The sequence below is a fragment of the Sturnira hondurensis genome, unplaced genomic scaffold (assembly GCF_014824575.4).
Source record: "Sturnira hondurensis isolate 20B ecotype Veracruz unplaced genomic scaffold, ASM1482457v3 Scaffold0006496, whole genome shotgun sequence".
NCBI classification, from domain to species: domain Eukaryota; kingdom Metazoa; phylum Chordata; class Mammalia; order Chiroptera; family Phyllostomidae; genus Sturnira; species Sturnira hondurensis.
The window spans coordinates 27,369,621-27,396,880 of NW_028079127.1; the positions used below are offsets into that span (position 1 = coordinate 27,369,621).

The window sequence follows — 27,260 nt, forward strand, 5'->3', positions numbered from 1 at the left end:
GGCATACATGTTGGTTGACTTGAAGTAAAAGTAGTACAATTATTATAAACAACTGACAAAGGACTATAAAATCAAGGTCATATTTATGAAAAATATAAATAAAATAGGTATACAAAATATTTTCAAACCCAGATATCTGTCTCAATTAGCAAAAGTGAGTAATATTTTGTGCAAAGTAAGATAAATGAACATAAAAGATTTTTTTATTTAATCCTTGTTCAAGTACAGTTTTCTGTCTTATAGTCCCAGACCTGCCCCCCCCCAGTGCTACATAAAATATTTTTAAATAAATAACAACACATAATTTATTTTTTCTTTTCTAAAAATTCTTATTCAAGTACAGTTTTCTGTTTTATATTCCCTGCTCTGCCCTCCCTAGTACTCCCCACCTCCCTCCCATTTCTGCCCCCCATCTTAATTATTGTCCATGTGTCCTTTATACTTATTCATGTAAGCCCCTCCCCTTTTCCCCTATGATTCTCTCCCCTCTCCCCTCTGGACCCTGTCAGCCTGTTCCGTATTTGAATGTCATTGGTCATATTTTGCTTGCTTGTTTGTTTTGTTGTTTAGATTCCTGTTAAAGGTGAGATCATATGGTATTTGTCTTTCACCGCCTGGCTTATTTCGCTCAGCATAATGCTTTCCAGTTCCATCCATGATGTTGCAAAAGGTAGGAGCTCCTTCTTCCTTTCTGCAGCATAGAATTCCATTGTGTAAATATATCATAGCTTTTTGATCCAGTCATTTACTGATGGGCATCTAGGTTGCTTCCAACTCTTGGCTATCGTAAATTGTGCTGCTATGAACATCAGGGTGCATAGGTTCTTTTGGATTGGTGTTTCAGGGTTCTTAGGATACAATCCTAGCAGTGGAATTGCTGGGTCAAAAGGCATGTTCATTTTTAGTTTTCTTAGAAAATTCCATACTGTTTTCCATAGTGGTTGCACCAGTGTGCAATCCTACCAACAGACAACACATAGTTTAAATATTCATCATGAATGGTTTTCCTTTTACAGGGTCCTCAATAAAATGTTGCAGGACCATATTTTTGTAATATCTTCCCAGACATTGACACATTACAGGAATTATTATTTATTATGAAAAATATTGACTTTTAAAAAAATTTATATTTGAAAAACAATTAAAATTCAATAAGTGAATATGTGGCAAATAAGTGATTTTTATAAGGGGCACTAACTTAAGTGTAAAATTAAGTTTAAATTATTATAGTCGTGCCACTAATATTTGGTTTTGATTAATGTGATTACTTTGTTATTTCATATTGTAATATACCTTATTACAACAACATATCTTTGTTCATGAGCAAAATTTAATTTGATCCAGGATATCTTAGTGTATATTTTATTTATAATTTGAAGAATGAGAGTTATCAGGAAAATTGAATTGTGAAGACTTTCAGGGGTAATTTTAAACCATTGAAATTTCATGATAAAGTGTTGGAAATGCCTAAAATGAAAGTTAAAGTAGAGCTTGACACTTAAGAAGTGAGGAAAGTTGTATTTACTAAATCACACTCTATATCCTTTCTTTCTTTTGTACCAAGATCCTAGGTGTATATTTGTTTATGATTCATATCTACCTCATATGATTCATATGATTCAGTTTGCTCCTAAGTATCCAGGCATCCCCTGAATGAACGATCAGGAAAACACCCTTGCCTGGAAGCATTACACTCCTTGGCCTGCCTGCAGCAAATGTGGCTGTCCTCTGGAATTCTATCTTAAAAACACACTAGATCAGGTACCCGTGACCAGTGCCAGTGGTGTCCCTTCCTTATAACTATTTTTTTCCCTTCTTGTTCTTAGTCTCCATGGCTATGAATTACCCCAGAAGTACTCGAGAATCTTGTCTTGATCCACAGGGACAGAAACAATCAGGTCACAGGGATTGTACTCAAGTCAAGAAAGACTTTGTATCAGTGGTGTGGTCTGTCATAGGAGATCTAATTGCTCACAAGGGTGTGTGGAAATGAGGGTCCCTGCATCACCAGCAGACTGGTGTGTTAGAAGTTACAATGGTGTTTTCACTGGTTTCCTGTGTAATCACTACTCTTCGTTCATAACATAATCTTTATATATGTAGTTACATTGAGCTCATTCTCTTCCAGATAATCCAGTATCTTTGTCCATAAATGTATTGTGATAGCATTCAGGACCAATTCACATCTACTGTCCTTCAAATACCTCTGTTAATAACTAGGTATTTTGAACAATAGGGGACATTTAGGACACTTTCATGAAGATAGATAAATTTATTAATTAGATTATCTAGGAAGGCACAGACATTCCTTGTCAGAATAAGAAATGTAGATTAGACATATGCAAATAAAAATAAATGAATGAATGGATCAAAGCACTATGGTACAGCCTTGGCTAGTGTAGCTCAGTGGATAGAGCGTGGGACTGTGAACCATATGATCACAGTTCGATTACCAGTCAGGGCACATGCCTGGGTTGCAGGCCAGTTCCCAGCAGGGGACTCATGAGAGGCAATCATACATTGATATTTCTCTCCTTCCCTTCCTCTCTAAAGATAAATAAATAAAATCTTTAAAAAAACCACTATGGTACATTTACATGATGGAATATTACACAGCAGAAAGAAAGATGGAGCTCCCATCCTTTGTGACAGAGTGGGTGGAACTGGAGAGTATTATGCTAAGTGAAGTAAGCCAGGCAGTGAAAGACAAATACCATACGATCTCACCTATAAGTGGAACCTAATCAACAAAACAAACAAGCAAGCAAAATATAACCAGAGACATTGAAATTAAGAACAAACTGACAGTAATCAGAGGGTAGGTAGAAGAGGATAATGTGGGGAATAGGGGAAGGGTTTCAGGGACATCTATAAAGAACACATGGACAAAACCAAAGAGTGATAGAATTTAGGTTGGGAGGCGGAGATGGATGGGGAGGGGGGAAAATGAAAATAATTGTACTTAAATAACAGTAATAAAATTAAAATTAAAATTAAAAAAGAAATAGAGAAAGCACAGTACTATCAAGACCAGACTGACAGGGCAATATAATACTGTCACATCAATGATACAGGCTTAGAACAATGGATCACAAAGGCTGGATGACTAAACTAAAAATTTAAATAAGTAAAACAATGTCAAAGACACAAAATAAGGAGAAATAAAAAACAAACCACTGCCATTACTTTGTTCAGACTTCATATTTCTGAACATAAAGAATAATAATTATCCCACCAAAAGAAAAGTGACAAATGTGTGGCCTGTAGAAAAATCTGCATTATTCATTATCATAAAAATATTTTCACAGGAATTTAATTATTTTAAATTCATACTTGTAAATTCCAATAAAGATACTAATGCTTGCAATACCCTGAACTCATAGTGTAAAAATTGACAAAATGTTTCTTCTTCAGATGAGATTAATTGTCTAAATTCCACTGGGTCTGAAGATATTTGAGAGGTGTCATTATCTCAGTTCCTACCATGTTACATTCTGAAGAATCAGCACAGACAATAATTCAAATAAAAGTAAAAGTCTAGATTGAATTAGTATTGAAGAAAAGTTGCATTCATGATCTGAACTTGATGAAAAGTTTTTAGCTGATTCACTATTTTTTTAAATTATGGCAGTGTGCGGTAAGGAATTATAAACATGAATTATGCCTTTCTCTGATAAACTTATCCCTTTAGTTTTATTTTAGAAGCATACAAATAAATTGATATTTATTTTACATTCTTTAGAGTATAAGTATTTGGTGAAAGCGAAGTTCTACTCAAAGATAAGACTAACAAGGGGACTTTTTTCTATCATAATTATAAACATTAGCTGTTATAACTGATTAATTCAACTAACCAGATTATCAACAGAGCAAACAAAAATGACCTAATGCCTTCAAATTAAAACAAGTCTTGTTCTTAGATAGAGGTCAAGGGGTACAGTTTATAAAGTAGCTAAAGTCATAAGAGGATATCTTTCTATGTTCTTCTTAATGTTCTTCTCTATATAAATACATATATATTCAATTATTATTATTGTCATCATGGTGATTTTATTAGAAATAAAAAGCTATACAGATTGGTATATATGAAGTTTAATTTTAGTGAAAAAAAATAAAAACAAAAAGTTTATAACTAGAATGAGTAATAGAATATGGTTCACTTATTGGTTGGCACTTTATAGGTTATGTGAAGATAAAATAAAAATACAGTAGATGCTCAGGTAACACAAAAAATAAGCATGTAAATAATTATTTGGTGAATTAGGTATTCTATTATTGTGAATTTGAGCAGCATCTCAAATGATACTAGTAGCTATGCTGTGAATACAGTACAAACTCCATAAAAAAGAGTGGTCATTTGAAGTCTTATTAGGGCATAGGGAAAGTGTATGACTAATAAAGTAAGTTGGTATTGCTTGGGATTTATAGAAATACTAATAAATATGGGAGTCACTAATAAATATGGGAATATTCTTAATATACTAGTATCAAAATATATTTAAAATTTTCAAAAATATAAAAAAATTGAGTTAGTTTATAAAAATTTAAGGATAACAGGGTAAAGAAAATTAGGAAGACAGGTAAAAGGAAATAAGTTACAGAGGAAAGCAAATTTTACCATGAGTAAACTTTATGTCCAAAAGACACTAATGCAAACAATTAAAACACAATCAGTTTCATAATTCACAAGACACATAAGAAAAATATGGCAGGCCCTGACCAGCTAGCTGGGTTGGTTGTAGCATTATCCCAATACAGCGAGATTGTGGTTTGATCTCCGGTCAGGGCACACATAAGAAGCAAACAATAAACACAGAAATAAATGAAACAACAAACTGAGGTCTCTCTCTAAAAATCAATAAATGAAAACATTTTAAAGAGAAAAATATAGCAGGTTTTCAGGAGAAGCACAAGTATTACCTAGATAAATCATAGATGTATATGTATATATACATACAATTCAGTTTCTCTGTTTTTATATACACAGAGACAGAGACAGACTGTGACAGAGGAAGACAGACAGACAAGACAAAAAGAAACAGAAAAAGAGAAAGAACACTTCTCCCATGGATTCAGAAAGATCACTGTGTGTTCTTGAGAGTCTGTTCCTTACTTCTACACTCCTGAGCCAGTAATAACTTTCTACTCTTGCAGACTTGATGTTTTTCTGTCTTTTGTAAATTTCTCTTTAATTCTGGCCATATCTTTATTTTTTTTGCTTGTTTTTTAAGATTTTATTTATTTATTTTTAGAGAGAGGGGGAGGGAGACAGAAAGAGGGGGAGAGAGACACCAATGTATGGTTGCCCCTCATATGCCCCATACTGGGGACCTGGCCAGCAACCCAGGCATGTGCCCTGACTGGGAATCAAACTGGTGACTCTTTGGATCACAGTCTGGTGCTCAATGCACTGAGCCACACCAGCCAGGGCCATATCTTTGTTAATAGTCCTTTAATTAACTACACTTTTTTACCCCTTGAGTGTGTTGCCTTTTTTAATTTCCAGGACCCTGATCAATAAATTATAAAAAAAATGATATGCTCTTTTAGATATTAAGTACATAATGAAGAAGGGAATAATTTTCAGGCAAATTCCTTTATGGCTAGAATACTAAGTATTGAATATTAGAGATACTGGTACTCCTAAAACAAAATTAAGAAAATAAGAGTTTAGATTCCATCTGATATGCATCAAGATGAATGCAACTTTCTTTTATTCACACCATGGATCTCTCTCTCTCTCTGTCTCTCTCATGTTTCTGTATATATACATGGGTCCATTAAGTAATAACTGGTCTCACAGTGGCTAAATGCAGATGAGATACATTTCAGTAGTTACCTTTTCTCTTTTCTCCAAAAACAAATGAGTAAAAAAATATTTTTGTAAAACTGAAGCCTGAGAAACATTTGAAAATACCAGTTTTGAAGTAAATTTTGATCTTGATTTGTGGAAACAAAAGAGTAAATCACACAATTTGGTGAATTTCATATGGCACAGTTGGCACTTGCCTAAGACCAAGAGGCATAAAAGCAAAACTGTAATGTACACTGTGTAGATATTACATGACTCTCTCCAAAGTGTAGACCAACATCACTGCTAAACCAATATATCTGAATTGCATTTAAGAACTTTTTCTTCACAGGATTTTCATTCCCTATCAGTAGGATATAGTATATTATTCTGTGTTTTGGACTTCCAACAGCTAAGATATGTGATATCTCTTTGCAATCAGTGACTAATTTTATCATATTGTACGTTGAATATTAAAGATATGTACACTAAACTAATACTCCAATATATGATTATTTTATTTGATTTTTTAGAAAAGTTTGTGTTTGATGATACTCTGTGGTAGCCTAATGAACTCATTAAAAACACTTTCTAGTAACAAATCAAGGTCAGGAATCACTATGTCTTACTAAGAAGGAATGTGGATATTTTAAAATTGACCTCCACCCTGGTTGGTGCAGTTCAATGAATTGAACACTGGCCTGCAAACCAAAGCATCACCAATTTGATTCCCAATTAGAGCACATGCCTGGGTTGCAGGCCAGGTCCCTGGTGAGGGGCACATGAAAAGCAATTACACATTGATGTTTCTCTCTCTCTCTCTCTTTCCTTTCCCCTCTCTCTAAAAATAATTTTTAAAAAATATTAAAAAATAAAATTGACCTCCACTTAAAAAACTTAAAAATAATGAAAATTATAAACTATCTTTTTAAGATTAGGGTAGTCAAACCCAGAGAGAGATAGAGGGAACTACCCAAGGTGACATAATGAGATGGTAATAAAGATGTGATTCAAACACTCTAGTCTACTACTCTTTTCTGTTAATTCAGAATATCAAACAAATCAGAGACAAAAATAAGAGTTCAGAATCACGCAAAACATCAATAATTTTTCTAATTGTTTCATGTGCACCCAAATATTTCACATCTGGTAGACTGAGTGCAGTAGTTTTTATCTAATTAGGTCAACCCTACTGCATTATATATGTCGATTCAGATGGTCCTTTAAGGTCCCCATTACAACCTGGATGCAATGTTCTGTAACTTTATGAAGCAGGCTTTACCTCATTTTCTAACTCTGCTAAAAACTAATCCTGAGGGTCTATCTGAACATTTTTTTATCTGTGGATCTTATCTATTCCAATAACAATAAAAGGAGTGGATTATATTAGGTAGTTAATGAGAAGCCTTCCAGTGTAAACATTCCATAAATTTTTATTACCTTTCAAGTGGGAAAATTTTCCACACAGCAGGTTGCACTCTGTGAAAATCCCCAACTGTGATGAAATTTTTCCAAATATGTCAATGCGAGAACATTTGAGTGCAATTTCTTTTTGCATCATTTGCTCTGCTTTGTTTGTTGATACCATCAAAATAAACTTTGAGCTGAGCCCCACAGCATTCAATATAGTGTGAAACCATTTTCCTATATAGCAGCTGCCTATCATATCCCATTTTTAGGGTCGTTTTAAATTTTCAAAGTGCTGCAAATTTGAAAGAATCATCATTGAAGTTTGAGACCACTCTGGATTTCAAAATGTACATGGCTATTTGATCAGTTGTTCACTATTGGAGATTTTGCTAATATTGAAATTATGCTTCTGACACAAAATGTGTTTCTTTTTTCTCTCTACTTAAAATTTCCTAGATAAGAAGGCTTTTATGTTGGATATTGAAAAACAAAATTTCATAAAATTTCTCTTCTTAGAAAAGAATGCTAGAGAATTATTGATAAGCTGTGGGGAGAAAGTTGAAAAAAAACTCCACAAATTTTAGGGCAATTATACTGCTTTTTAAAGAGGACAATAAAAAAATGAAAGGGCTGTTTTCAGGAAGAAAAATCAGTAGAAAAGTTTCCTTTGTCCCCCTCTCTCTGTCACATAACCTTCAAAAGGCCTAACCCTCAGTATCAGCATATTTAGTCATTTTGTGGTACTGCTAATCACCTTGAAATAGTAAAATGCTTCCTGGGAACAGAGACTCAGAATGACTTCATTCCTGCACTGATGGAGGCAACCTCAGCCTAGTTTCAGGTGGATTTGTTGAGGTGATCACATCACTTTCCAAACTGAAACAAAATGATAATAGAGTTAAGCTGTATATTCCCTGGTAAAAGTGAAATTGAAATTACATACCTTGATTTAAAGCTGTCAGGTGGCATGAGTTCCAAAGTATGAGTTGGTCCATATAGGTTTACAACATATAATTTGATTGTTGGGTTCACTTGACCTGCCTTTGAGAAAATGAAAGTTATAATGCAAATACATTAAGCATTAGAATATATTGAGGAAAGAAAGAAAATGCAATTGATTGTTTTATAATTTTGTGTTAGGGTAAAGTTTAATTTCTCTGAAGTAGAAATTATTTTAAATCCAACAACTTGATTGCTTTCATTTTCTAAAGATAGCTGCTTCTAAAAGCACTTTAGTCAAACAATTAAAGGTGTTAGAAAATTATGACTTTGTTCACTAGGTAGTACTACTGTGCTCTTTTCCTAGAAAAACACCAGAGGGCTGACTTTACAAAAAAAAATTAGTAGTTCAAGCAGCTAGTCATGTTACAGGATATAAAATGTAACGGGGAAAAAGTTGGCTAGTTTTAGCAAAAAGGAAGAAGAAAGGAAAAAAAATACCAATCCAGGTGCCATATTCTTATAATTCCATAGTACCTAATCTATTCCATGCATCAATCATCCTAGGTTTTCTTTTATGTTTATGAACACTAGATGGAGTGTAAGTGACCCTTAGGAGGTGCGGTGTGAACAGGACCTCACTCAGTGCCTGGCATGAGGAGTAGAAAGACAGTGGTATGAACATGGAATTTGAATTTAATAGTTAAAAAAATAAATTATTGAATGAAAGCTAGTTGTTTAGCAGTTACTATATTTTTGGTTAATAATATCTGTTAAACATTACATAAATTTTCTCATTAAATGTTCCTACTGCAGTACTAAGTAAGATATAATTGGAACCACTTCCAGATGAAAATGAAGAAGCTAAGCAAAATGTGAAAGGTAAAATACAATGACTGAGGGAAGCAGTGTTTAAACCCAGAAGGCTCGTAACTACTGTAGTTTTGCTTAAGTTCAGTTTTAGGCATTGGCCATCAAAGTTTTTCTAATATACTCACAACTATTAGGGGGCAGAAATGGGAACTTTCATTGAATATCTTAAGCATGTTGAATGAATGAATGCAATCATGTTTATGAAAATAAATGTTTAACAGAATCAGTTGACTACCTGTGGTTTAATATGTTGTACCATTGTGGTATGGCAGATCACATGAGCTATTCAGAGAACAAGGAAATTAAATTAAAAGTGAGTTGAATTCTAAGACCTGACAAAAATCTAAAAAGAACAATAAAACTAATTTAATGATGACAAAGAAATATCCATGTTCAAGGAATTGGCATCAACAATACCCAGAGTTGAATCAGGACAAGAAGCAATATATTTCATTTCTTCAATCATCAGTAATAACTCAAGAACTGTTTTGTTAGGTTATTAATAATAACTAGCAAGAAGGGAAGGGAAGAAGGGTGAATAAGTAGAGTAAGAGAATTTGTAGGACAGTGAAAACAGTCTGTCCACTGCTATGAAGAAGGATACATGCCATTCTACATTTGTCCAGAACCCATACAATGTACAACACCAAAAATGAACCAGTATGTGATTATGGGTGTTTGGTCACTACCATGTGTCAGCAGTGCTTCATCAATTGAACTAAATGCACAGTTCTGGTGGGGGATGTTGTTAATGGGAGTGGCTATAAATGTGGGGAGCTGAGCTTTATGGCAAATATCTGCCATCTCAATTTTCTTGTGAACCTTAAACTGCTTTCTTTAAAAAAAAGCCTATAAAGAAAAATAATTATCACATCTGTGGGAGTATTTCAAACACAGGTCTGAAGTTTTGAGTCAAAGAAAGGAGTCAAAAAAGGTTGTCACTGCAAAAATGCAGTGACTAGTGATTTAGGAGAGATTATGGAAATTGTTTCTATAGTAAAAGGCTTCCTGGAAAGTAAACTGTGAGCCTGACTCACAAAGAAAGCTCCTGTGTAAGATTTTATAAAGCTGAATCATTGCTCTAAAACCTTCTAGTGCCTGAAAATACTTGTCTTGGGCAATTCAGTGTTCTACCACACTTAGCAGCTGTCGTTCACATCACTTTTGAATTTTTTAAATTGAAATTTTCCTCCCTGTTGGCCTTGTCCATATATTTTTAATCTAATCATTTTTCTAGTTTGATCAGGTATGTTAGAATTTAGAGCTGGGACATAGTATTTAGTAGCTCCATTCAATGTGTTGTTCTCTAACCAAGAGCATCAGTCGGTATCCTTTGGAACCTTAGAAACTCAATTTATGTGCCCCACCCAGACCTATATTCAGATCCAGAATCAGAACCTCAGGGTGTGAGCCTAAGAAATCTGTTTTAACAAGAATCAGAAAACTATAACCAATATGCAAATTTTAATAAAAACTGATATATAAATATCAATACATAAATATTCATATTTTATCAAAATATGCATATTGATTATACTTGTGGGAATCTCATTAAAACCCACATATAACAGTGCAGTGATTACCCAAAGATTTAATATGTTTCAGAATCACCAGTGAGCCTGAAGGGCTTGTTTGACCACAGACTGCTGAGGCCCTCCTCCAAGGGGCAGAAGAAATCTGCATTTCTAAAAATCCCCCAATGAGGCTGATGACACTGGTAAAAAAAACAAACAAACAAACAAACAAACAAAAAAACACATTTTGAGAAATGGCCTAGCTCTATCTGTGAGTCAGAGGACTTTGGCTTCAAATTTTGACTGTTATTTGCTGGAGATGGACCATGGGGAAGGTGTTAATGGTCCTCAAGGATTATTTTATTTGATTATCAAAAACACTGGGGGGGGGCAGGGCTGGGAATATAAGACAGAAAATTGTACTTGAATAAGAATTAAATTAAAAAATAAAAAATAAAAAAACAAAAATGAGAAAAAACTCCAAGAATAGAGTCAGAAATCAAAAAATTTGAGCCAAAGTAGATTTCTTTTCTGTACATAAAAATATCTCATTGTTTTGTTATATGAACTAACAAAAAATAATTTATAAAAGTACATAAATAGTATATGGTAGTTAATTAAAAAAAGATAGTTATTATTAAGATACTGACTTTTCTAGTTAGTGAAAAACTGTGTTTATATATTTCTTTCAATAAACTGATTAAAGAAAAAACAAATTAAATTAAATTTGATCTTTTTGTAAGTTCTTATCAAGCTAATTATATAGTTCTTCAAGCTATATAATTTTATGACATACTTTGTCAGACATATATGGTTATTACCACATGTTAAGGCACTTTTTTCATGTCCTTAGTACTGTAAGCTTTTACTTGCATAGAATCAATGATATCCCAATTAGCTTCTATATGAAAACAAGTCAAAAGTTGTGTACCTATGTGGCCAATTTTAGACAAAAGCCAAACATCAGGCTGTTTTCAAAATTCAGCTGTTTTAACATTTAATTTATAATCTTAATTAGATTTGTATCTATCCATAGAGTTTAGAAATTAAGTTTCTATTGCAAATTCATCTGTACCTTTTAATATTTGCATTGTTTCAATAGGTTGGAAATTAGAGGGGTTTATCTATGTGCTTTTTATAGTCACATTTGTGACAAAGACTGCAAATTCCCAGAATCTTACCTTCTATGATTCTGAAACATAAGCCTCAATAATAATTAACCTTATTTTACTGGCAACTAAGTTGTCATTAAACAAGATAATGTTTTAATTAAGAACATTAACCTGAGGTTATTGAGATAGAACTGCACATCTCTTTTGTGCTGAATTGCTAATGAAGAGTATTTTATGAGTTCTGAATCATGCTGAATTAAGTAAAATAAAAATACATGTGTTTAGTGTAAGTATTTCATTAGTAAATCTGACTACATTGGGTATTTTCTGCACTCATTTTAATGTGGTTTAATTTGAAGCACAATTTAGTGTGAACTCTATGCATTACTTCAATGTCTAAAGTACCACTTTTGAAAGTTTATTGCATAAGTAAGAGCAAATTAAAATAATATATCTGTTAGTGAAAAAAACACTTAAAAAAAACAGAGTAGGAAATGAAACAGATAATTCAAGTAATACACCCCACATAACACTAAAATTTAGTATGAGAACAAAGAAAAAAATCTCAGACCTAGTTTCTTTGAGCCCTATTATCTTAATTACCTAGGCAGGTATTCCTACTGATAACCTCTTGAGGACTTGGGATTCTTCCTCTCAGCTTTGGCCATTATAATATCTTTTGATTTTTAATAACCCTAAGTTGCAGTCATTAAAACACACTCAAGACCTTCACTATGTATTAATTATATTCACATATTATAAATATCACTTATTACATCTGTACATATAAATATGTATATATGGCAGATATGAGGCTTTTTAAGAATACTACTCATGTTGGAAGGGGAGAAGGTAGGTTTATAGTTAGTTGTTCATATGAAAAATAACTCAATAATAAATAATAATACAAGAACAAATTGTGTTTTACATACCCACAACAGTAAACCTACTTTTGACCTATCCTGCCCACAGCTAAGTCAAAAATAGTAAATGGAGCAAGAGCTCTACACATATTTGTTAACTTGACAGGGAATATTTTGATTCCAGGTATGTTGTCTGTGATATGTTGACCTTTAGTAGTTTTATAGAGTGGGACAGGATCAATATATTTAAGTTATTTCACTGTTCTTAAAGTAACTGTGACTTTCATCAAAGGACTTAGCCTTTTAGAAGCTCCGTTTGTTTATTGATAAAATAGAGTCAATTGTGAAAAAGATTAAAAGTGGAAAAAACATGAAAAATCTCTCTGAAGGCATAAAGCATATTATTAGCACACATGATTTATACAATTAATAAACATTAGTATTACTTATGCTTATGTTTTCTATTAATAAATATTAAGTAACTAATTAAATTATAATAAATTGTCTAGGTCTGTTATATTCATAACTTCTGAATTACTGCTAGTATATTTAAATTTTCTCAGATGCTTCTCTTTGTTCATTTGTTTGCATCAGTCTTGTTAAAATTATGAGCCCTAGGAATGTCCAAGTTCAAGCATCAAAGGTCCATAACTGAGAAGGAAACTTGAAAATGCAGCTATTGCATATAGCTCTTGTGTGTGAATCTTAAAATAGCTCACTTTGGGGGGAAAATGAATTACAAAATTTTGTCCCTTCTCGGAGCCAATTTGACTCCCTTTGGCAGGGCACACAATGGACCATTCTGCCTGAGAATCTTATGTACTGACATAAACTTTTCACAATATGCCACTAGTTATCCACTTTATGTCTAAATTATGAGATGATCTTTCAGTATAATAAATAAATCAAATAGTGTGAGAATTAATGTATTGAGAAGTCTTGTCAATTTTTCTCTGGAAAAAAGCAGGTGCAAGCATGCTGTATGGACACAAACTGAGTCATGAAACATGGCTAAATCTATAACTGGAAAATTCCCAAGTACTCCTCTTGGAGTATGATAAAAATCTCTTAACAAATATGTCCATTTTGTTGTTAGGTACAATCGCTGTTTTCTACTGAAGAGCACTGAGTATATGTGATTTACAATCCCTGTCCAGAGAAGACCTAAAAACAATATTTCAAAATTCTGGGATCTGGTTCCTCTTGCTCTTGCTGTCCTCCTTAGGTGTCGTTCGGTTATATAATGCTACACCCTATGGAAGGAAGACAGGATGGAGAGAAAAATACAGCACAGAATCTCACTGAGGAAACACTCATCTTATTCCACACTCTCCATATTTTTTTCTGACCATAGGAAACTTGAGTCTGGCTGATGACAGAAAAATATGGGTCACCCCCATCCTGACCACACCTTCATTGCAGGTGTAAAGTAATATGTGTGGTAGATAATCTGTCCAGTACTTTGCTCAGCTAATGTAATGCACAAATTGCATAAAAGTATAAAATCTATCATGCTGGGAAATACAAAATATAACTCACTAAAGAAATGGCTTTAAAATAGCTTCTAAATGAAATTAATGGCCATATTTTGCCTAATCAAGAGGTAAAATGTGTAAAGTGGAATTAAAATGTTTTGCTGTAAGATATCTTTATATGATTAAGGCATAAGGGGTCTCCCTCATGAGGCTTTTTCTTTCTTGAACAAACATGGGTAAAATAAACTTTTATAAAGAGACCTTAAGTAATTAAGCATAGTATATATTAGAAAAATCAATACTCTCTAGGTGTTTTTGCAATCTATTCCAGAAGCCTCATCCAACACTTGAAAATAGTTATGCTCTCTTGGCAGGATTTCCATATTTGCTTCATTTAGTAGAACAATTCCATCTATTCTAGCTATGCCTAGCCATGACTCTACCACAGCATTTTATAAAGTATGTTCCAGAGTCTGCTCTGCCAAAACAGTACAGAAGTTAATACTAATAAATCCTTTATGCTTAGTCTATTCTTTATGGGTGACTCTTTATGCTTCTGGAGATTCTTTATGCTTAGTCTACTTTTTACAGGAGATTTATAATACACATTAAGATATAGTACATTAAGTGCTCTAAGAAATCATCTGAAGGAAGGTAGATTTTTTTTTTTTCAGCTAAGCATTTCCAGTGTATTTGACCATGGTACTTTTTCCTCTCTATCACATCTATTGACCACTCACAGAATATACCTTGGAGAAGAAGCCCTTGATCTGGTATTAGTGCTGCACCCTCTCTCTTCTCACCATCTTTCATGCAGGGAGGTGAGGGAAAACAAGAATGAGAGCATCAAGGGAAAAGAAGTGCAGCAAAGCAAAAGTTCCTACACCCTGAATTTTATTTATCTCCTCCTACCCAAGCACTCTGTACAGACTACTGTGAGCTCTAAAATGATGACTCGATGGACAAGGGGAGATTCTTGTATTCTCCAAAGACAACTTGTTTGTGAGGCAAAAATATGATCGGTCAAGTCTTTGGTGTAGAGAGAAGGGCAACAACCTACCACTACTGTGCTACTTACCTTAGGATATGGATACTGCTTTCCCTTGGGATACAATGCTCCAGTAAACCGAGGAATAACCATGTTAGGCACCAATGAATCATTTATCATCAGGAAGGCAAGCCTCTCTCCATCTGGTGACCACCAGTGGGCGATGTGAGAATGCAGAAGTTCTTCTAGAATAAATGAGTGTTATTTGAAACCCACTGTAGAGATGTGGGCTCAGTGACCCACATACATCTGTCCTTGAAATATCCATTTTAAATATAAATATATTTATACAGTGTGTGGACTTTTATCAACTTCATGAAGAATTGTCTATTTCTGAGTTACTGCTCTAACACCAGGAAAAGCATATGTAAAGGAAGGAAGGAAGGAAGGAAGTCAAGATATTATGTCTTGTCAGCAATATGAACAGAGACAATGAAAGTACTATCAGAGTGAAAAGAACAATGACAGTAATTGAAGGCTGAAACATGGCACCAAACCATATTCATGTTATGATTCATTCGTATTTACATTTAGTCTTGCTGTGTGCTTTAAATGATGTCACTACTCTTGACAATGCAATCACCTCTCCATACTGTTCTCCTTTTGTATCTGCTAATGGTTCATCTCTATGGCCATAGGCTGCTACTAGTCTAGATAGTGACTCTGTTCTTTATATTTCCCCTACAATTTCAACTTTGGTCTCTTTGTAAATACTTTTCAAATTATCAAAAGTGCCGTTTCTTTCCTCTTGGGACCCAACTAATACAGTGATTAATAACAAAAAAACTCAGTAAATAGAATTTCAAAATTATATTTTAAGATTAAGTTAAAGATATATTCATCTCTATAACTATATCTGTATCTTTGACTTAATAATAACCTTTCTGGGGAAGGATGAGAGCATAGATAATTCATAGCAAGGGGTGGAACCATGAGGAATCAATTGTCACTGATAATGACATACAATGAAATGCAAATAGAGAGATGAGGCATTGTTGGGAACAAGTGGTTGTGACATTTAGTTGCTACAATAATGGCAGCTGTAAAGACTGTAAAGTTTACATGGTTCTTGTGACATCTTAGCAAGATTACATAGGAAGAATAAAAAATTAATACCATTACTACATAATTAGGAATGCGCAAAAAGTCATTAGGAAATCTTTGAAGGAGCCCTTTTCTTCTGTACTTGTAGGGCAGGTATGGCTGAGGTCCCAGAAATCATAGTAAGGGTTGCAGAATGCAACACAAATTAGGGGCTCAATCGTACTTGATTTTTAAAGTTAATACAGAGATATTGATGGAGAAGTGTTAAGACCCCAACACATAGGATAAAGATGCTTGTGTAAACATGTACATTATGTTTTCTGGGTCATTGTCATAAATACCACATTTCATAGTGAAATGCTACTGCATGTGGCTAACTTTATGGCTGAAGATTTTGAACCTCAAAATTCCCACAAGTTTCCTTGTTAACAGAGGCAACCTCTGTGTATAAAGGCATTAAGGTGGAGTGGAAGAAGAATCCCTGTAAAGTTTAAGAGTCTGCATCCTTAGGGGAGAGTGGAGATCTGGTAGACCGGGATATACTGGGCTATCTCTTCTAAAGTGAGAGAAAGTTGGTTGGAACCGTAATTATGCAAAAGTAAAGAGGCACTGAATTTTGGACTTTGAAGAAAACATAAACCACATTCACATATGGTGCCTTGTTCTACTTCCCAGGTAAACTGTACACTGGCCAGTTCTGGTGGAACTTGAGCAAGAGAGCGCTATACATCTGGTAAAGGTCATGGCACAACCTTCCCTACCATCTTTACCTTGTGACTTAGTGGACACCATAGCAATGCAAGTACCCAAGGCAATCAGAAATGCTGTGGAGCTTTTGACACACCCTATCATAATCAAAGCACAGGCATTAAAAGCTTCACAGAAAAGCCAGTTTCTCCTGTGTTGATAAATAGTCTCTATTTCTAAAGCAGCTTTCTATTGGGCGCTGGCAGAAGCAATTAGCCTGACCATGGGATAGCAAGTGACTATGCACCCCAAACTGACCATCATGACCTGATTGTTATCTGATTCATACCATAAAACTAAACAAAAGCAGGAACATTCCACTATAAAACAGAAGTGGTCCATATGGGGTTGGTCCAGAACACATTAGTCAATGCCCAAGGCATTACATCCACAGCTTTATCCTCCCTTCTTATCTCACATCTATGACTCAAGATGTGTTTGTAACACAAGCTGGCAGAGGAGGAAAACAGTGCAGGTCAGGTATCTGGGTAGGTTTGCACAACATTCGTGAAACACTCGGGAATTGGGCAGGCTGTACACTGCAATCTGATTCAGTAATGGATTACAAGCCAACCATAAAAACATAAATCTTCTGAGTTGGTAGTCCTTTGAACTGTGTGTAGACTATGTGTGGAAGGAGACTTGGCTTGAAGCATTGATCCCTGACTTATGAACAATATCTAATAAATGGCCACCTGATTAGGGATCTGAGAAGAGTAACATTAGAAAATCTGTAAAAAGGAAGTTTAGGGAAAGATAAGTGCACCGGCTTATCAGAAGAGGTAAAAATGTGAAGAAATGAGTGTTCTGTTTAACGTCCACCAGAGCACGTCCACAGCAGAAGGTGCACTCAATAATCCAATGAACAAGGTGACTAGCAAGTGCACATCAGTTTGTCTCTGGCTGCCACCACTACCTGCTAATAATAGTAGTTGTCACTAAACTGTTGATAGGGCATCATTTCCCAGCAGTTCCAGCTGACTATCTGGTGGCAGCTGGTTTACATGGGGACTCTTCTACCAGAAAAGGTAGCATTTAGTTATTACTGAAATAGTCACATATTCCAGGTTTTATGCCTTTGCCTCAGCCACCTGCAGCTTTCTCAGCCCTGGCATTCATGGACTTACAGAATAACTTACCTGTTACTATGATAAGCTATACTATGTCACTTCCAAACAATAAATATGTTATAGCAAAAAGAAGTTCAGTGGGTTCAGACTCTCAGTATTTGCTGTTCTCATCAGGTTCCCCATTGGCCAGATGTACTCGGCTTGTTAGAAAAGTGACAAAGCATGCTCTTTCTGGATCTGGCACTTTTTTTTTCACAATGACCTTATAGTTGGGTAGTCATCTTATAGCATGAAAGTGTCCCTCCTGCATAGCCAGGAACTGAGTGATGGAAGTATAATGTTCTCTTTCACTATCACATCAATGACCCATTGCATACATTTTGGTTTTTTACTCATTACAATGAGCTTGGTGGTTTAGAAGTTCTAATGCCTACAGGAGGACTATCTCCTACAGAGAATATAGTCGTAATTTTGTTTCTCTGAACTAAAAGCTGAAATTTCCTCCTGACCATTTTGGGCTCAACATGACTGAGAAAAAATAAACTGACAGAAAACATAGTCACTGAGCTGGGCTTGATAATTAATCTCATCTGCCAGGAAGAAAATGATTCTTTCTTCTACAAGGAGGGAAAGGAAGACTGTATTTGGAATTCAGTTAATTCACAAATATTCCTTTGTTCAATTCCATCTCACTTTCCAACTTCATATTTCTATATTCCAATTTCCATTTCAATAGAAAACTGATATTGTAGCATCCCCATTAAGAAAAAGAAATAAAGGGATATGGTTTGGCAGAAATAAAGTTTTGGTTTGTTCCACCGGGTAAATAATCTGTGTAGTCAAAATGTTGGCAGATGGTAAAGGAAAAAATAAAGAAATGCTTGATTACCAATTAAGGTCACAGGATAATGCCTATTTCTTTTCTTAATTGGAGAATTCCCCCCCCCCCAAACCTGCTATAAAAAGGGAGAGCATTGGCTGTAGTTACAAATTTCAAGCAGGTGTATATACCTGGACTAATACCACTCTACCGTGAAACAGCAGCAGAAGGGACCTTGTGTGCTGCTCTTTTGAGGACATAAACTTTTTATTTAATAAAAAAGTTTATTAACTTGCTGATATATTAAAAAGTTAGAACTGCCTTTTTGTTGGGCATAGCTAACATGAAACTAAACAAATCAAATAAGAGAAGAAAGTTAGTGCACGTTATTTATCATTTGGTTCTTACCCATTAAAATAATATGGGTCTGTCTGGGTCTCTCAACCAACACTCACTGCTCTTGCTACTGTAAAAACTATAGAATTTTCTCCTTCTAGGTTCTGGTAATAGCTACTTCCCCTTCCCACCTCAGGTGTTAATGGCTGAGCCATTGTTAGCCACAGGGTGCTGCACATCTCTCCTATTTATTAAGTGCCCTTCTTCATAGATAAAACTTTGAATACTATTTTGAATGTGCCATCTTTTTTCCCAGTTGTGGTCTTTAGCCTAATTTATATAAGTAAATTCAGATGAGGAGACATGAGTCATCCTCATGAAAAAAAAGTTAAGTGGCAATTGACTGTAAATTCCAAGTCTTACGGGACTTGAAGGTATATGAAAATGAAGATTGTGTTATCTGAATCAATACTTAGGATTTTTAAGAAGCAAAGAGGGTTCCATCCTGGATGCTATAGTTGTGTGCACAAATACTTCTCAGGAATTAGAATGGCCCAGATTCTGGAGCATCATTCATTCAAAACTTTGTATTATCTACTCTCATTTATTTGGAGTAATCTATGACTAAAGTTGTTCCTTATAACAATGTTAAAATAGCACAAATAAACAGTTATTTGACTTCCTTCAGATTCAAAAACAAAGCTAACTAAAATGGAAAGAATATGAATAAAAGAACATTTAAAAGGCATTTTCTTTTTTTGCACTTTAAAAAATTTATTTAATTATTTTTCAAGTACAGTTTTCTGTCTATTACTCCCATCCCACCCCCCGTGCTCCCCTCTCCCTCCCATTTTCACCCTTCTTAGTTGTTGTCCATGTATCCTTTATATTTGTTCCTCTAAATCCCTCCCCTGTTTCCCCTGAAATTCCCTCTCCTCTCCCCTCTGGTCACTGTCCCCCTGTTCTCTATTTCAGTGTCTTTGGTTATATTTTGCTTGCTTGTTTGTTTTGTTGTTTAGCTAAGAGTCCTGTTGTATAAGTCACAAGTTTTACTCATGGATTGAAACTTCCTGTGTTGATTATATTATATTATTTATAAACGAAGTATTTTTAAGAATTCTATTTTAATGTAGGTTGGGTTCTTCACTGTCTTTATTACGCAGATTTCCAAAATCTCACTGCAAAGAAGATGGAATTTTCAACACATGTTGTTTTATATCACAGACACTTAAAAACAGCTCAATGCAAAGCATTTACAAAAACTAACATATAACCACTGTGTTCTGAAAAGGAAGCTGACTTTATCCATTTGTTCTTTATTAACTTAGACAGGATTTTCTGAGGATCTTATTGCAAGCTTTGTGGATCTGTAGTTGATTATTGAGTATCTCACTGTCAATTTTCTTCAAAGAATTTTTTATATTCATAACTTTCTCAACTCCTATTTATACCTCCATCCATTGCAGTCTTCCTTCTGGTAAACAATTGATTTTGCTGTTGTCAAGTTCTAATAGCAAATCCAACAGTAACTTTGGTGTCCTTAGCTTGTTTGCCCTCCAGAGACTCAGCAATGCCCATTATCCTGTCTTCCTCTCACTTTCACAGGTGCATCTTTACATTTTTTGTTTATCTCTCACAATCCAGTTTTATTGGAATTTAGTAAGTACTCAATAAATCTTTGCTGAATCAGTGAATAAATAAATATACTCCCTGTATCCAAAAGAAGGAAAATAAATGGTGAAAATGGGCACTTTCCATTTTCTCATTAAAGAATAAAAAAGTAATAATCACATTTTGTTGATAAAGATATTTTTTTCTGTAATTCCTTTCTCTCAGGTGTTTGTTCCTGTCATTCTTAAAGCTCAGCACAATTATTATTTCCTCTATAATGCCACCTATATTTCCCTATGTCATCAGATTCAATTCTGTTCATACTTTTATTTATTATGCCGACATGTAGTTCTGTTAATACTTCTATTTACTATGCTCCAACATAATAGTATACAGATTTTCACTCCAGTATGTTGGACGTACTCTAAACATAGAAATGCTTATTCCTTTTTTTTTTTTTTTTTGCTTTCAGATAAGGCTTGACAGATATATGGGCTCAATAACTGTTGGACTCAGTTTCAAAGAATTCCTTAAAAATATGAATGATATCTTAATATGCTTAAATATAAGTCATTTAAACATATTTGTTCTATAATTTCATATGCTTAAACACTTGACAGTTAAAGTCATTTTTTGTTTCTATTTAATAAATTCAATACTATGGAAAAATTTAAAGTTGTAAACAAAAAATGTGAATATTACACTTTTCTTTATTCAGTTAAGTTACCATGCTAAATACACTAATTTATATAAATAGCATTAGATGTACTTTGTGTGAATTACATTTAAAATAATGTTTCATTTTGAGAATGATGCTTTGTTTTTCTGAACCTCACTAACTCTTAAAAGACTATAGTTTATTTGTTTTACTTTCCTAAAGAATGAAATAATACTAAAATAAAAGAAAAAGGGCTTTAAGATTTTTAAATAACACTTTTAAAGACTTTTAAAGCGTTGACATTAGTGACTGTGGTTGGCAACGATAACTACAATTACAGAGTGGCTAGGTCCTCAAAGATTAAGTTATGCCCTTAAAATTTACCACAAAAACATTTTATTATCTTTTTATGTGATTCCTTATCTAATTTTTTTCCTTTTCTATGACATTTACAGAAGGAAAACTTCAATTAAAAAAGTAAGTTGAAATCTTATATATTATTTCTGGAGTCTCCTACACATACTAATTTGGATTGTAATTGATTTCTATAGAATAATAAAAAGGAAATCTCCACACTAGATTATCACACACATACTGTTGAAAATCAGATGCATTCCTAGTAGAAATCACTGTGTGTTGTGTTTAAGGGAAAAGAGAAGCACTGGATTCTGGATGCTTTTGGCACACAGGACAAGCAAATGATAGTGGGAGATTAAGGTACGTATGGGACTCTTAAAGCACAGGTTGGGATGGTGGGCAAAATGTTGAGGTGAAAACAATGACATAGGACTTTGAGGTCCTAAAATATATTTCCAAATTCCTCTACCATACCTTAACATTGATTCCCATGGTAGGGTCCTTTCTCTTAGAACTAAAGCAAAATTGACTCAATTCCATGGATAGTAAGTTTCAGAGTCTTTGGATAAGGAAAGAGACCAGTGAAATCCAACATCTTAGGTGCATAATGTATGTCATCCTCTAGGGAACAGTGAAAGGCACTGCACGGTGACAGGTGTAGCTGACTAGGACTAAGCACTGGCTTTGAAGACACACACACATTCAAGTGCCAGCTCTGCTTCTCATGAGTTCTGGGGCTCTGTTCCAGTTGTGCATCCTCCATGATCCGGGTTTCCCCGGTAAGTGATTAGATGTATTAGCAAGGTAAGGTTAAATCACATAGTACATCTACTTTCCTAGTATACCTAAAACCTAAAAGCCCAAAGGATTAAATTTAATTTGAATGGCAAAAACTATAATTTTTCCACTTCCCCTTTTGAATGTGCCAGACCTACATATTCCATCACAAAAGTTTCTGTTACCTGTTTGTCCTGGCTATCCCCCAACAAAATGTTCACTCTTGGCCCAGATATATACATTTTTATTTTCTAATTAAGAAAAAAACATAATTCATCAGAAAATAGTCTCTCTATTTCTATAAATTTCTTAAAAATGTAATTCCATATGCTATACGAAGCCTTTCCTAAAGGACAGAGGCCCAAGCCATCTTGATCATTGGTCAAGTCAGTACAATTTACATTAGTATACCCCCACTTGACTGAAAGTTCTTTGATGTTAGGGATCAGTATTTGTCAGACAATGTAGCATGGCAGCACCAGTGTTCTTGCTAACCTACTCCTCTCCTCTCTGAAGTCCACTACTCCAAAGAATGCCTGCTCACTGTTTTTGTCTCCACTATTTACTAGTGACCCAGACCAGAAGCCAAGAAATTATTCTTGTCTTTGACCTTCCCGAACTATTTAACCACAAAAACCTATCTATTTTACTGGTTCATCAGTTTTAGAATCTTCCCTTCTGCCCACTTTAACCATAGTCCTATTGCTCATTATCTCTTCATATAACATAAAAACTTTTGTGGCAGCATGGATGGAACTGGAGACTACAATGCTAAGTGAAATAAGCCAGTAGGAAAAAGACAAATACCATATGACCTCACTTATAACTGGAATATTGAACAAAATAAACTAATGAGAAAAACAGAAGCAGAATCATGGAAACATGGAACAGACTGATAGTTGTATGAAGGTAGGAGGGAGGGGGTACTGGTAGCAGGAAGGGGAAGGAACTAGTCAAAGAACAAATATGAATGACCTATGGCCATGGACAATGATGAGGGGGTTGACTGTGGGCTAGAGGGGTGGACTGGGTGGAGGGGGCAAAAGGGAAGATGTTGGGACAACTGTAATAGAATAAACTAAAAAATAAGAAACAACACTTTATGGATACACACTAGTTCTTTCTGCTATTCAATCCCAGCTCCACACTGTAGCCAAATGATCTATTTATATAAAAGAACTAATATTGACACTCCCTTACTTGAAAAGCTCTTAGTTCTCCCATTTATTAGAAAAAAATTACTGAAATCCCAAATTATTTTTAGGGTCACTATACCTTGTTTCTTGCTGCCTTCTTTTTCCTCAAGTGTTATGCCTCAATAATGACAAGCAGATTTCAGTTCCCTAGGCACTCACTATGCTATTTAACCCTACTGTGTTTTTGCAAGCTTCTAATTCTTGCTTAAATTTTTCTTCCTAGTTTTTTCTTATGTGTCCCACTTAATATTTCACACTCAACACAAAGGGCTTCTCTTTTAGGAAATAGTTGCCAATCTCTAAGAATAAGTTAAATTTCTCTCCTTTGGTCTTTCATAGAATTTTGTGCTCACTGTGATTTGACTACTTAAAACACTGAATTGATCTTTTTTTTTTCTTTTATCTGACAGGGTCTCACACAGTTCAATAATTTTAAAGATAAAAGGCATATCTTACCAAGCTCCTATAGGTAAGATATGGTTTGCTCTGGCTACCTAGTTTATATTTGTTCTCCACTTGTTTCTTTAATTTACTGGGTGACCCCAGGCCCTTTAAATAAATTATCTTTTTGAAATAAGAAAGCCAGAATTAGCTGATGACACTTGCATACAAAGAAAGTGTCATACCTACCTATACACTTTAGTATTTCAATTTTTAAAAAATTTCCATAGCATAATAATAGGTATTTTCACAGTAGCTACCACTGGTCCTTGGGATAAACTGTGGCCTCTCAATTCTTTGATTATTTGATGCTGGCATACACACAAAACTATATTACAGATATAAATATACATGCAAACATATGCATATAAATATCAAGAGCCACAACATTTCTTTCTTGATAAAAAGGCTCCATCCAGCAAAATTTGTCTCTTAATGTAAGGTTCTGAGAGCAGTACTTTATTTTGTTCCCCGATGTATCTAAGACCCAGAAAAGTACTTAGAACATAACAGATCTTTAATGATATCTGTTGAATGAAAGAATAAATAAAGAAATAAATGAGCTAAATAATTTACTTATGTTATAGAATTAAAAATATTGACTCCGAGGTAGAGAAATTGCATTTGCCAATGTTGCTCCAGAAAATGAATTTTCTGGGTGATACTTAGCCTGATCAGTTCTAATAAAATAGACTAATGTAGTTTAAATTTTGACATATTTTGCCAAAATCAGTTTCAGAGCCTGAAACCTAGGTATTAAATTCAAGATTTGAGTTTCCCCAGGAAATCAGTACTGAGTTATAACTCAGTTGACTATTGGTACATAATCAAACTGGACAGAAGTATCCTCATCTAATTCCTTTTTATATTCTCAGTTATTATTAAAATTTAATTCAATAGTTATTGCAAGGAGCTCTTTAGGTAGGTTTTATTTTCCTCCTTATACAATGACTTTCAAAATATGACATAATGTTCTTAACAGGAATGATTAAAATCAAGTGGCTTTATTGAGCAGGAGACATTTTTGTTTCTTTTCTAGAAGTCAGAAAAATTCAACATTTAATTCTGAGTGATACAAGGTTATCATTCTCTTTCATATATATATATATATATATATATATATATATATATATATAATCAAATGTAGAATCATATAAGTAGGTATAAATCACTACCAGTGTAAATATGAGTATATGCAAAGATATGAAAGCATGTAAAAATTTTGAGAGGAAATGAGGAGAAATAGTGCTATATGCATTATTTTAAAATGAACAGATTTTTCTTAAAGGTATTATATTCAAATATGACATTTGTGTTATTTTGAAACTAAATCTATTCAACTCACCTTCATATAACCAGTCAGCAATCCCATTAAAAATAATTCCTTCTTTCCCAGAAGATGTCAGTCGCAATGAACTGCTCTTTATATCAGGTTGATAGTAGATATTGTTTTCAAAAATATAAATCTGAATCAGGAAACATGTAAAACACACAAACCAAAGACCCAACATATTAGGAAACCTTTTCAAAAACTTTCTTATTATAGAACAATAGTTGAAGAGCTAAGAGTTTTATTTGTCAGCATCAATTTCTCTTTATTTAATGCATACATTTGTATTCCTTCTTTATTGTTCTTCATTACAGTTTTCCCACATTTTCCCCCATTGCTCTACCCTGCCCCACCCATGCACCTGTTGCTTCCTCAGTCAATTCTCACCCTGTTGTTTTTGCCCATGGGTCTTTTGTATATTCCTTGACTTGCCCCATCCCCTACTTTCTCCTGTTATGACCCTCTCTCCTCCCCTCTGGTTACAGTCAGTTTGTTCCTTATTTCCATGTCTCTGGTTCTATTTTGTTCATTTGTTTTGTTGAATAGGTTACCCTTACAGGTGAGATCATATGGTATTTGTCTTTCACTATCTGTCTTATTTCATTTAACATAATACTCCCCAGCTTCATCCATGCCATTGTGAAGGATAGGAGTTCCTTCTTTCTGCTGTGTAGTATTTTGTTGTGTAAATCTACCACAGTATTTCTTTAATCAGTTTGTTTACTGAAAGGCACTTAGGCTGTTTCCAGCACTTTTCTATTATAAATAATGGTTCAAATGATACCTCCAACAAGGGTTTGATCTCTAAAGTATATAAAGAACTCACACCACTCCACTCCAGGAAAACAAACAATCTATTTGAAAAATGGGCAAAGGACCTGAATAGATACTCATCCAAGAAGGACATACAGAGGGCCCAGAGACATATGAAAAGATGTTCAACATCAGTAGCCATCAGAGACACACAAATTAAAACCACGATGAGATACCACTTCACACAAATCAGAAAGGCCATCATTAACAAACCAAAAAACAAGTGCTGGCAAGGATGCGAAGACAGGGGAACCCTAGTGCACTGCTGGTGGGGGTGCAGACTGGTGGCACCACTCTGAAATTGTATGGAATTTCCTCAAAAAGCTAAAAATGGAACTGCCCTTTGATCCAGTTATTCCACTGCTGGGATTATACCAAGTCAGAAGAATCCTGAAACACCAAGTCAAAAGAACCTATGCACCCCAATGTTCATAGCAGCATTATTTACAGTATTGCTTTTTATTATTAATTGCTGTTTCTTTTTCTATCATATCAGTATCAAATTATCATTTAGAAATCACATTTCTCAGTATTGAAACTTTTAAATATATATTTAAACAACTCTATACATATAAATTTAAATAAATCTATATTTAAATCTTATTTTCAACAACAATTTTTCATCTAGTTAATAATCTCTTTCTGCTACCTCAAAATTGGTCTGGGTCTTAGACAACATTTTGCATGCTTAAGAGACTGATAAATATACTAGATACCATTTTAGTGACAGTCCACTGACTGATTGAAAGGCTTCAATTTTGGCTCTTATATAAAAATGCATTTTGTGATCAATAAAATAATCTTGACAGAATCTCTCTGATTCTAGCTACCTCGACACACAAATCCACTGATGAAAGGAAAGGAAAGCAAAATTCCTTTTAATTGATAAGTGAACACATCTCACTATGCCACAATATCTTTGGGCAATTCTTTCCCAAAAAGCATGGCAACAATAATGCTCATTATTAAGACTTCTTGTGTGTGAGGGCTCAAGAAGAAATTTTAATTTGAACATATCACATAGTCTTACAAAAT

At 34.2% G+C, this 27,260-nt stretch overlaps 1 protein-coding gene across 1 annotated transcript in view; it reads right to left on the reverse strand.

The window, feature by feature from the left end:
* The window catches only part of DPP10 (dipeptidyl peptidase like 10), a 117,256-nt gene extending 91,712 nt beyond the window's left edge, over positions 1 to 25,544 (reverse strand). Inside the window, exons 1-3 of the mRNA XM_037049907.1 lie at positions 25,428 to 25,544; positions 15,056 to 15,210; positions 8,145 to 8,242 (exon numbers count right to left, since the gene is read on the reverse strand). Coding sequence (XP_036905802.1) covers positions 8,145 to 8,242; positions 15,056 to 15,145 — 188 coding nt within the window. The 5' untranslated portion in view covers positions 15,146 to 15,210; positions 25,428 to 25,544. The remainder of the gene's footprint in view (positions 1 to 8,144; positions 8,243 to 15,055; positions 15,211 to 25,427) is intronic.
* Positions 25,545 to 27,260: the final 1,716 nt, after the last annotated feature.